We start from the raw sequence: 13,227 nt of genomic DNA on the forward strand, positions 1-13,227 counted from the left end.
GTTAACAATGCTGATGCTACATTGTTTTTGTTGGTTTGGGTTTTTTGGATGGGTTTTTTTCGTGCTTTTCTATGTTCTGCACCAGTTCCTACTTTAAATGGCTTTGCAAGTTATTCATCTTGATCTTTCTATAAATGCTGAAACTTCAAAGATGCAAGTTTCCAGTATTAGTCACAATGACCACTACTTCCTTGAATGTAAAGTGTTTAGGAACTTTTAATACTGTTCCAGCTAGTTTAGAAAAAATACCCTGTCCCATGTTGGATATTCTAGTATCAAACTTTTCTGTCAAAAATGAGAGTAACTCCTGTTATTGTTTATATCCATGCTTGCTTTAAGGCAAACAACAAAAATACCTTTAATAAAAAGAAAAGAAACAGCTATCAAGAAGCAGCTATCAGAAGTGGTTCAACAAGGCCAACAAGAATAGAGCCACTTTGCATTATTATTTGACATCATCTACAAGGGACTGTTTTTTGTGTTTTTTTTTTAAGAATTAAACAAACATCAGACATTAACATAACATAGCACTTAACTTCACAGTGCATATCAGAATCAGGCAGTGAAAATGACTGCCATGGATTTATTTGTCTACAAAAAACCAAAAAGTAAACAAGTGAGTCACAACACTCTAGTTTAAGTTTCAGTTGCCTTTGGTAACATGGTAAAAGCCGTAACTGTTACTTTTGCAGAAATGTACCACTTTGCACCATTTGAGAATCTGGTTTGTAATTTATCCAAATATCACAGAGTAATATAAAGCCATTTTACAAAATGTTTTTTGTTCTATTTCCCATTCTGCAGTTGATCAAGAGCACACTATCTCACTGGAAAGTTTCTTAACATTTTGGCTACACGCAACTGCACGTAAACTGATTTCAATTAAATCCCACCTTCTGATGCTTTCAGTGTGGCCTTTCACAACTACGGATTTCCAACAAGAGAAACATGTAGCAGGGAGCACTGTTCATCCACTCATTATAATCTCCTTTTGAAAGCTACATCTTTATCAATATATTGAGCTTCAAATGAGAAACAAGACAAAGACTTTGTGCTCCCTTCTCCTGATCAAATTCAGGATCTCAAACCATCTGTCCCAAACAGCTCCAGCACCTTAAAGGGATCTCCTTTTCTGATTCTGCCACTATTTACAGATCTAGATAAGTTAGTGCCTGTTGCAGACTGTAAGGTTACTCAGCCCTAATACAAGATTACCCTTAACAACAGAATTTTCTCATACGGCTTTCTTCAGTACACTTTCATATGTCTCAACTCACAAGGCTTCTTCAAGCTCTGTAAATAATTCATGCATAAAGCTAAAGTACTTGTGGTTTTTGAATCCTCTGAAGACGACAGTCTCTTATCTGGTTGTTTATGCTTAAAAAAAGTACATGTTATTATTTCCTTCCCACTAAAAACTTGAAACAGTTACATTCACTCACCTCCTGACAGCTGCGACTGGGTAGATGCGCACCAGCCAGTGGCACCAGAATATCAATCGTTTCCAGCTCCTGTTGGTAAAAGGTCTGAATTTTGTTTTCTAATAGAAAGCCTTTCACTTTCTCATGCAGCATATTGATTGAGAAATTCTGACCCTCCAAGTCACTGCAAGGATATATAGAACATGTCAAAAGGCAAGAAATATACTACTAACATTTTTAGAACAATTACCTAAAGTTACCCTGCTAGACTGGTTTTCAAAGATCAAAAGGTATTTTACAGTCCTTAAAGAATCTGAATTTAAACCCTTAATTAAAACAGACCATTTTTATATGCAATATCCAACTGTTCCTCTTCAATCATTTGCTCTAACAATGTTGTAATTTTAAGATCTATAATCTCTGAAACCATGCTACATGCATCAGACCTGCCAAGAAGCATCCAGCTACCCTTAAACTGAATACAGGAATGGGTGTTTGACTCAGTTTATTGAGGCTATGTATTCATGATTTGACGATGACAAGGACAGCAGAAGTTGAGAGCATTTTGATTGAGAAGCTCCTCATCCTTACACATAAAACAAAATCAGGCAAGGACACTCCTCTATCTAAGGTGTTGACCTCACCCCCAAATCTTGCTCAAAACACCAGCTTTTTTTACTAGATGCAAGAGGTCTGTACACAGTATTTTACTACCTTCCTAATATTCACTTTGGTTCAGCACTGTATTTCTTTTCTCAGATTATGGACAGGTATCTCATCTGAATAGATCATCGATTATTTGGGAGAAAAGCAGGCTGCTACAGTATGGTTGTGCAGAGTCTAAATCACAGTTGGGCCCTGTTCTATCTTTCTCCACAGTCATTATGATAACAAATAAATGACAATAAAATCCCACACTTTGCCCCAAGACCAGTCTGGGTACTGCATTTACCTCTGTCCCTCCTCAGGGCCTTGGAAAGGTTTATCATAAACTTCTCTATAGAGACAGGGGAGCTCCAGCATTCTTGAAATCTGAACATCACACACAGGATCATCCACTTTATCTGGAGCAGCAAAAACAACACACATAGTTGGCCAGGGCTGTCATACCAATCTTTTAAGCAAGCATACCTGATGCAGCACAACAGAGCTTCACATGCCAGTATTAAATTGGCAAATTTTGTTCACTGTTGTTTTTATAAAAACAAAACCACAAAGGCCACTCCTGCTTTTACAGTTTACAAGGAGGTACATGACCTGTTGTGGTCACTGCAGATTATGCTTTTGTCCGACAACTTATTTAACTGGAATTTATCGTCTCTATTTTACCTTCCAGCAGTCTTTATCTATTAGATGAAGTTAACACATAGTAAGGAGCTTTATTTGGGCCAAAGTGAAAGCAATTTAGAGGCTATTTGAATTGTGTTGCTCTCCTTTAATGAAACAATGGTATTATTACTAGCCCTAGAATGGGTTATATATTTATAAATCTTCTGTCTGGAAAGGAGGGTTGAATTCCCTCTCAGATTTAGCTAGAGCTGAAAAATCTAGACTTTTTATCAGTGCTACACAGGGTTTTTAAAAGACAGGCTTCCCCCCACCAAAGGAATCATTTCAGTATTGTCTCTGAAAGATTTCACTGGGGAAAACCAACTCTTACACAATAGCACAGACACTGAGGAGACCAGTTATGTAACTGGAAGCTCCTGGGGTGTAAACAGTGGGCTGCAGAACCCTGCTGCCCAAAGAGCTGTTGGACACAGGGGCAGCACCTGCATACAGGTCTGTGCTCAAGTGACTGAAGATGAGGAGCACTTCTCAGTCATTCTGCAGAGCCAGAGAGTTTAGGAGAACCTGGGCTTCAGTGGTACAACACGCCCATATGCTGCTGTCTGCCCACAGAAAGATTATACAGGCTATGACAAACAGCAACCGTTCCTCCAAAGCAGCTAATGCTCTTGATGAAGTGCAACATAAAAGGTCACCAACTCCCTTCCCATGGGCTCTTTCTGTTCTACGTCAACACAAAGAAAATTGAAGAGCAAGTCACTCTCACAGATACCCAACTGTAGTATCTGCATAGTACTCTTGTATTCATGCTAGTCATCTTTTACAGATTTTCCAGGGAAGCCTCATTTACAGGCAATCCAATCCTACACATTAAGTAGTGTCTTCTAACCTTACCCTACTAAAATTGAAATAAAGACATAGAGATGAAAAACTCTCTAGAAAAATGAGATGCCAGAAAATAAAGTGGAAATTATGCAATGAATTACATACAGCTTAGATCTTCTCATAAATTCAGACAACTAAGTTACATATGTCCCAGATCCATAACACTCACAAAAACATGAAGCCTGAATTTCTCTTTGTTGCCTGTAGGTTCGGATGTGACCTCTGACCCTGACAACATCCCCGATCTCCAGCTTGGTTTTCTGGCTCACCATTTCTTGGAGTTTCTTCATCTGTTCAAGCACAGTAACACTGCTGGGTGTGCTTGGATGACCTGTAAGAAGTGAGAGAAAGGAGATCAGGCATTAAGGCCAAGAGTACTGTCCTTTTGCATTCACCCAAACACCTAAGCATCACAGGAATCATACTACTAAAAAAGGGGTAAGGTCCCAGGCACCATGTGTCCTGGCTAGCAAAACTTTTGGGTGACAAAGTTAGTTTACAGTATTATATTTATTTAAATAGTTCACCTAGGGAAAGTGTAAAAGGGAGGAGATACTGATTTACCACTGAAAATGTCATAGATGGGTTGCAAAATTGAAACATTAATCTGAAATGGGTTTTGTCATTTTTTTATTTTGTCTTGCTAAGATGGATGAGGGGAAAAGAAAGGTCAGCTGAGCTTTTTACATAAAAGAAGAATGAGTCATCTGAGGTGGGGCCAAAGTATTCATGTGATGCAATTTGATGTCTACACTGAGGTGAATGCAACTTGACAGAACTTCACATTTACCTAACACACCTTTGCAGAAGAATAAATACTTCATAACTTAAAACCTGATTAATGATCCAAGTATCCCTGATTACAATTACAAAAGGCTGGAAGAAAGTTTCCTGTGACCCCTAGGAGCTGTCTTCTTTAGCAGGTACAAATTAATTAATTTCCATTAATAACATAGCATCCATTCAAGCACTACTGATGTACATGTAAAATAAGAACACAAAGCTGAAACAGACATTCTGGGTCCTCATTCTATTTCAAGCAGTATTTTATGCAATCCCTTTAATGAAGTTAAGTTCCTCATAAAAAACTGCTTTGACTGCGGGTCCCCAGTATTTTTTTTGGAAAGCTGTGCCACAACATCACCTGTCTAAAAGTGAAAACTGCCTTCTAGATTCCAGTTGGGATTGTTTATACCTCTTGTCATATCATTGTTAAATTTAAGTAAGTATGAATTATCTGTCTGTATAAATGGGCTTGTTCCACAGACATCAGTTTTTAACTTTTACATCAAGTCTTCATTTCCCCATTCTGTGCGTATGTAACCGTAGCACGCGCAGATGACACTAGTAACATTTATTTCAGTAGGATTTGATCAGATCCATATCAGGGTTGTCAACCTACTACATGAGCTTTCAAGAAGGTCCAAATAGAAAGTATTCCATACTTTGATCTATGAGAAATGGTGGGAGAAAAAGCAGAGAAAACCAGACAATAGTGAGTTCTGTTATTGAGTGCAATAACAGATTAATTTCAAATGCCCATTTAGAACTTTCCCAAATTGTAAAAGACTGCAGCCATCTTCCCACTGTGTTTTAAGCTACTTTCAAGTTCATCACTGACAATATATGCATAAGCAGGAGGAGAATATGAATGCAAACAGAGAAGAGAAGATGAATTCTGAAACCACTGTATCACAAGGGTGGGGAATGTATACCAGGTTGCTGGTCAATGGATTGATTTTGGAAACAGAAGTTGTGGCATGTGGCAGATTTCCAGCCTAGTTCCTCACTAGATGACGTCACAAAAAGAACCATAAGAGGAAGATTCTTTGAACAATGTCACAGCATAGAATTGAAATACCATATTACTCAGATGTGGAAAAGGTGTGACAGCGCATAATGGTAGTGGTTTTATTGGCATTACCATTGGACACAACACAAAAAGTAATATGAAACTCCCCAAATGGCCCAGGCTGTAGGATGTGATGGTTTAAAATTAGAGAGTTGAATTTACTGCTCTGCAAGTTTGATCATTTACTAAATTACGTAAGACAGACATGAGCAAAAATGTACAGTCAAAAGAGGAATTATTTATTTGATAAATTACCTGATAAAGATGTTTCTGCTATCATGGGATTTTTCCAGCAGACACAATTTATAACTCCGGTACTATCATCCACTGCAAAAAAATATTGCAAGAATTACAGAGTAAGAAAGCAGGTAGTTCCAAGAAGTGAAGATACACGGGTATGTAGGGAGATGACTGCCAAGGATATCTCATTCCCACCAGTCTGAAAGGGAAAGTGGATGCTCAACCCCTACTTATACATCTGAAATAATCTCCACAGTCGTTTCAGTCATGGAAGGAGCTCAGCACGAGATACCATGCTTATGTGCATGGCCAGCAAAGCGTAAGGTATATTCTCAAAAAAAGATCAAGCACTAATTTAAATTATGAGGCTTCAGTACATGTATTGGATACTAAAACGTTTTAATCTCATTAACAAGGTCAGAAGAAGAATCAGTGTTGAAAGCTGAAGCCAGACAAATTAAAACAGGGAAGTAGGCACAAAACACAGAAGCATTACTGTAACAGTAAGAAAACAGCACTTCAACATTGGGGGGTACAGTCATGTGAATAGACTAGGAGTGCTGCTACTTCCAGCTGCATTGGTTTCCACACTAATATTGTGCACAAAGTCTCCTGTCCTTTCCCATACAAGAAGATGTTCCAGAGAGCAGAAAGGCAGCTCCCTATAGCCTTAGTATAGGTAAAGGAAGGACAGTATAGTATAGGAAGTATATAGTATAGTATAATATAGTATAGGAAGGACAGAGGACAGCACATGCTTGTGGTTCTGCTCTAGGCCAGGAGTTCCCAACTTAAAGCATATGTACTGGTGGCATGCAAGCCACTTCCCTTGCCAAAAAAGCTTAACACCTTCTCCTGAGCAGGGGAGCTATCTAGCTTTTCCTGTTTTGCTAGTACCCAGTCACAGTAAGTTTTGCGATTTCTGCCCCAGGCACTGCACTGTCAAGGACAGTAGAAAAAGACAAAACCCAAAGAAAACTAAAAAACTATGAGAAGAATCAATTGTTCTACAGATCAAGAGACTGTATATAGATGGCATGTCCAACAAACACTCTCTAAATAAAAAGGCACTGAACATCTGTCAGACGACAGCAAGGATGACTTTTCATGTCCAGCTAACACTCCAAGCACCTTGTTCCTTGAATGTAACCATCTCCAAGATTGAGCTTACACTCTTCACAAATTGGAATCTGCAATTTTCTTCTGGTCCTTAAACCATATCCACGACTACGTAAGCACCAGCAATGTTTACCAGGAAAGTGCTGATTGGTACCTGCAGTTGTTTCTTCTGGGAACCATAGCACCAAAACAAAATACCTTTGCATTGTCTCACGTGTTTTGAAACAATCTCCCTATTTGGGGGGTCTAATTTCAAATCATTGTCTTGCCTTCCTGTTTCCAAGTAGCTTAGCTGCACATTCCCAATAACAAACTGCCCTGGTTCTGGCTGGGATAGAGTTAATTTTCTTTCTAGTAGCTGGTATAGTGTTAGGTTTTGGATTTAGTATGAGAATAATGCTGATAACACATGGATATTTTCAGTTGTTGCTAAGTAGTGTTTATACTAAGTCAAGGATTTTTCAGCTTCTCATGCCCAGCCAGCAAGAAGGCTGGAGGGGCACAAGAAGTTGGGAGGGGACACAGCCAGGACAGCTGACCCAAACTGGCCAAAGGGATATTCCATACCATGTGACATCATGCCCAGTATATAAACTGGGGGGAGCTGGCCAGGGAGGGGGGTGGGGGCACAGATCATGGCTTGGGAACTAGCTGAGCATCAGTCAGCTAGTAGTGAGAAATTGCACTGTGCATCACTTGTTTTGTATATTCCAATTATTTTATTATTATCATTTTATTATTGTTATTATCATTATTACTATTTTCTTCCTTTCTGTCCTATTAAACTGTTATCTCAACCCATGAGATTTACTCCCCCCCCCCCCCCCAATTCTCTCCCCCATCCCACTGGGGGTGGGGGGAAGTGAGAGAGTGGCTGTGTGGTGCTTAGTTGCTGGCTGGGGCTAAACCATAACACAAACATACAGCATTTATAAGATGCAGGTAATTCCAAATTCCATCACAAAAGTATGCTCATCTCATTGCTATCCCTGTTTTGAGCTGCTACGTCTGCAACTATTTCAGTAGCTTTAATTTTGTACCAGAGCATAGATAATGACCTAGCTGGTAAGATTTCCTCTCCTTGGTATTGACAAAAAGCAACTATTTTAGGGGTCAGAGCCCCCATATACCATGCCAAGCCATTCATGCAAGCCAGCAATGGCAATAAGAAACAGAGCAGATGACATTTCACTATTACATTACTGCAGCTTCTAGATGTTCCAGCTTGCAACTGGCAGTTGCACCAACTGCGATATTCTTCCTAAGAAGGGTTTAGAAATAAAACAAACAAGACTGAAGGATTAGGAGGCCAGACTCCTCCTCACCAATGTAATGGCTGAAATAGAGTCCTGGAGACATTGACCTGTTCTTAACCACACAGGGAGTCTGGTAGCAGAGCAAGGCTCTGAAACAAAGTTTTCGCAGTTCACAAATAAAAGCTTTGAGCAAAAAGACAAATAACTCCTGAAGCACAGATGAATGAGAACTCTTGCAATTGTATTCTAATTAGACAGGAGAATGTTTTAAACTATTTTAATTGCACTCAAGGGTTCTACAAGCTTTTGAAAACTTTCTGCGCTCCGTGTGCCACCCTTCCCATCTCCTTGGGTTTAAAATTTTGTTTGCTTTTTTGGTGGGTTTGTTTTGGGGGTTTTTATTTTTTATTTTGTTTGGTTGTTTGTGGTTTTTTTTTTTTTTTTTTACTCTTACATTAACTATTTGAGGGATAGCACTCTCAAAGCTACCTGGTAAATGACATAATTGTGTTCATTTTTATTTCTTCATAACAAAAAAGGGTATGGTTCTTGTATGGCCTGTGTGAGCCTACTGAGATCCTGGTGAGATTTTTTTTTCGTTTTTTTCTAAGGCAAGTGCCTTTCAGCCTTTAAAACCAGTTCTGGAGTATATGGAAAACCACATGTGATGTTTGGTTTTGTTAAAAAGGAAAAAAAAAAGAGGCCAGAAAGGTGCATTTACTAAAACATGAGCTTGTTCAAAGGTCCACTTTAATTACATATCCTTCTCCTAATTGATCATAATAATAGCAATAAACAATCAAATCAAAATGTCAAAATCCAGTTTCACACAGCATGGTTTGTTGTTTGTTTTTTTTTAAGCCAGGGAAGAGCCAATTCACTCTCTTTTACAATTATGATTTTGTCACCAGTTCTGGCTCCATGTTTTTCAGCACAGAGAGGACCTAAGATTCTCTTAAAATGAGTTGTGTGTATTCTGAAGTAGACAGATAGGAAATGAGGGGAGGAGATAGTGGCAGTGACACAAAGCCATTTCAGATCTCTATCAGAGAAAAAGTACAAAGGGGGAATTGCTTTGTAAATCCCTTTTAAGCAGATGGAAAGTGAGCAAGTCCTGAGCAGTGTGCGGCACTCCAACTGATGCAATGCCTGCTCTGTGACTCACCAACCAGAGTCTGTTGAAGTGAGAGATGCAAGAACTTACAAGCAGGAAACTGTCTAAGAAGTTACAAATTTACACTGGCAGAGTCAGCCTGCCTGAAAGGGAGGGCAGGCTGGGGAGGGGCACCCTGGCAGGTAGCCTGAAAGCTCAAACCAGGAACTGCTGGAACAAAGAGTGGAGTTGGATGTGAAAGGACAGCAGGAAGCCAGGCTCGCCGAGAGCTGTACTTAAAGGTCGGCTGATCTAACACTAAGGCCTTAATTCCAGTACTCTGCAGTTTCTTTTTATTTCTATTCCTCCATTTTCTGCCCCAATCAAACATTTCCAATGAGTTTACATCCAAACTAATGCTGACAGCAGCGTGGGAAACCCTCGCCCATAGAATTGGTTTTGCCTTGGTCATTTTGACTCTGTCTTCCTCAGTTCTCATGAAGTGATAACTGCATTTGCATACTAGTGCAATAAAAGAATAATAGCTGACGTTCAATTTATGTTTCAACACTTCATCAATTACATCTCCACCTCTTAACCTAGGTACTTGTTTAGCCTGTGCTACTTCAAGTGCCAGAGAAACTTGTGCTTCAAAATATTTACTGTTAACTCATTATTTAGCATCATGGCAGGGTAATAACAAACATCCAGAAATTAGACTTAAAAAAAAAAATCTAGAAAATATCCACTCTAAAAAACTTGCAGGGACATTTCTATAGAGCACAGAGTCAACTATAAGCAGCCACACCCAGTGTGGGGTATGATATATGCACTAGCAGGTAATGCTACTCTGCAGCAGTATGATGCAACTGCAGGTGTTGTGGAAGCTGGGACCTGGTTAAGTTGTCAACTGTATCTTCACAATACACTTGTGAGTCAGGGAATTGCTGCTGACTCAATTTTATAAGTAAGGGAATTGGGTAAGAAGACACCCTTTGCAACTTACCTCCATCAGATGGAAACCCATGGCAGAGGAAGACACTGGACAGGAGTCCTTCAAGTGCCTCGATAGGATCTATGCATTTGGCTTCCCCTTCCTACTGTGCGATGACTGACCTCCCCCCCTTAGAAACTTGCCACATCACCACTACTCCACTCTGCTTTTTCTCCAGATGAAAAAGACAGCTAAACAAAATGACAATCAGATGTTTCCATGTTAATAGTCTGAATATTGGGAAAAGCAAAAGGGAGGAGACAACTCCTAGCTAGTGCTGGCAAGGACTGGTACTACGATGCTGGAGTTAGATTTGCTAAGGCTCTTACCCATCTAAATATAAACAAGATCCTGACTGCTATTAAAAGCTGGCTCCAAGATGCAACGAAACATACAAAAAGTCAGAAGGGATTTCTAAGGTTCAAGAAAGGAAGAAGTGACTTCCCATTTACAGGCACTGTTAAATCCATTTATATCTGACCAAAGGAATTGCATACATGTATGAAAGGAAGATGGGGGAGTCCAGTGACAAAGCAATAACCAATATTAAGATTTGCTAGATGACCCCAAACAAATCAGTGACTCTGTTTTAACAATTCATTTCTCTACTTTTGAAGTAGAGATAAATGGTAGCTTCCCTAAGTTTGCTAAGTAATCTGAGCTACACATACACATTATATTAGGATAAGATACAGTTGTTTCAAGAACAGACAACAATCAAATAAGGCAACCTTTAAGTTCTAATGGTAACTAAGATTAGAAGGCTGATTAAGTGCAAGAAGAAAGAAAGAAACTTTTCTTACCTCCGTAATTATAAAAGGCATCTCGCTCTTTCATTTGAACCACTATCCCGAAAACATCCACCTGTCTTACTGGATGTCCGTTATAAAAGAATATACCTAGACACAGAACATTCTTGGTAAGTGTAACTATTTATTTCAACATCCTACCCTACATAGTTACATTTACCAGTACAAAACCCATACTTTCTTATGTATTTAATATATCTTAAATTATACAATGCCTAGTCATGTGAAAAATCCCTTGGATCTGTGAGGACTGGGAACACTAGCAGGAAGAAGTATCAGATGTACTTAGGATACCAAAAGCTTGCTTTTGCAGAGCATCAGAACTTTATTAACCTCTTGTTTTCTTGCACATTTGGATCTGAAAAACAGATTGTTTGCTGCAGGCATTAGGGGTTTTTTAGTTGGTTTTTTTGTTTGTTTGTTTTGATGTTTCATTTTGGTTTTGTTTTGTGGTTTGGGCTTTTTGGTTTTGGTTTTTTTTTTTTACATCTTCATCAGGCTTCAGAATAAATAATAGAACACAATGGAAGCAGTTTGAGTTTCTCACAATGCAGCTGTTCCTGATTAAGGCAGAGCCTCCAAAAGGAAAACTAACATAATTCTGTCTTTCATTTCTAAAAGAACAGGAGCCATGGAGGGAGGGAGGAGAGAAACAACCCTTTTAGATTGCAGCGTACACTATGCAGTCATCATGGACAGCATCCTGAACTTCAGTTTCTGAAATAACACGTTCTAAAAACATCCCCTCAAACCTATTTTTGTGCATCTGTAATGATGACTTGAATAACACGTAAAAACACGTCCAGGAAACAGTGAGGTATCAGATCCCAGTGGACTTTGGCAACACTGAGGTTGCCACATGCTGTAATCTCATTCAAGAGAGTGACAAATGTTGTTAACAAACATTGGTGTAAACATACACTGAAGCTTCACAGTCCACTAGCAGGAGGATAATAGGGCAATAAACTCCAGATATATCCTGGTCTGGCTAATTTTCAGTCAATGTGTTTTCTTCAGTTTTCAAATACCATTGCTTTACTGAAATATGCCATCTGGGATGTTCAGTAACTGTCTTCTAAAATAAAGATAACTCAAAGGACTCAGAAAGGAACATTTGGCTCCATACACTGTGGCAAGTCTTATTCTTACAAAGGGAAACACTGCAGCAAGAGAGTCAGAAAAATGTTCTGTATTAAAAAAAAAATCAAAACCAAAATCCAAAAATAACTCGTCCTACATAGCTGGCAGCCTTAAATGAGCCTGGAATTAACTTCCTTCATATAAGAAAGACAAAACCCCCAAAGTTTCAGAAGAAATCACAGGTGATCAGCCAAGCCAAGAAGCTTCAAACAGAAGTTTTGCTCATAAAAACCCGCCCCAATGTTTTGAGGATGCATCTATTGCTGTTATCTTAGAGCTGGCTATACTAATCGTGCAGTCACTGGTCAGGTCTGGTGTAGAGAATATTTAGCAGGTCTGTCCACTTTTCTCTCATTCCACTTACCAGGACACCAATAAACACTGCTACAGAAACCCTCAATGGAGATGCTCCTGGTGTATATAATTATTCACTAAACCTTACAAAATCTCTATAAAAGAAAGACTGGGTCAGTTTCAGGGTAAACCTGTGCAGCAGACACTCCAAGCTCTTGACTGTGCAAACAAGCAACGTGTTATTATGTTCATGTCCCAGTTAGTAAGCTCAGTTTTGGCAAATGACAGACACCAGATAAAACTGGTTCTCTCCATCCCCATAAACTCGCATAAAACTCCACTCTTACTCTCTAAGAAACTACCTAAATTCATTTGAAAGATGAAATTATATTTACACTATTAAAAGTTGTCGAACTTGACAACTTCAAGGTGTAAATTGTTTCTCCTGCCAGTTTATTTGTTCAAATTATGTTCATATTGGTAGAAATAAAAATATACTAAACATTTGAAGCTGTGTGCAAGCACATTCAGCCGAGCTCCTAGCAACCCAGTAAATAATACATACATTAATATGCTGTTACCACAACAGGAAGCGATAGCAGCAGTATTAGGGGGCTATAGATAACAGAGCTCTCTAGGGCAAGTTCTGGTCATGTCTTTACCAGCATTACTGAGCACTGAGCTGTTTGCCATTGCTTTAATTATTATTACCTCCTTTTATGCTATTTGTAGCTTCCCTCGCTTGTTGATAAGCTGCCACATTGCAGTGGTACATGATAACTCTAAGACAAGCTCATTTCCATGATGTGACTATGTGTTACAATCGAGTTTGAC

At 39.0% G+C, this 13,227-nt stretch overlaps 1 protein-coding gene across 9 annotated transcripts in view; it reads right to left on the reverse strand.

Annotated features, from left to right (window-relative positions):
- STN1 (STN1 subunit of CST complex) overlaps nucleotides 1-13,227 on the reverse strand; it is a 49,484-nt gene that overhangs the window by 14,606 nt on the left and 21,651 nt on the right. For all 9 annotated transcript variants that reach the window (XR_012650154.1, XR_012650155.1, XM_075026324.1 and 6 more), the window contains 5 exons: nucleotides 10,954-11,049; nucleotides 5,704-5,775; nucleotides 3,766-3,927; nucleotides 2,374-2,485; nucleotides 1,443-1,605 (listed from right to left, as the gene is read on the reverse strand). Coding sequence is in view for 7 of the 9 variants with exons in the window: in XM_075026324.1 (XP_074882425.1) it covers nucleotides 1,443-1,605; nucleotides 2,374-2,485; nucleotides 3,766-3,927; nucleotides 5,704-5,775; nucleotides 10,954-11,049 (605 nt within the window). In the remaining 2 variants the exon portion in view is untranslated. The remainder of the gene's footprint in view (nucleotides 1-1,442; nucleotides 1,606-2,373; nucleotides 2,486-3,765; nucleotides 3,928-5,703; nucleotides 5,776-10,953; nucleotides 11,050-13,227) is intronic.

The sequence above is a fragment of the Buteo buteo genome, chromosome 4, assembly GCF_964188355.1.
Source record: "Buteo buteo chromosome 4, bButBut1.hap1.1, whole genome shotgun sequence".
NCBI classification, from domain to species: Eukaryota; Metazoa; Chordata; class Aves; order Accipitriformes; family Accipitridae; genus Buteo; species Buteo buteo.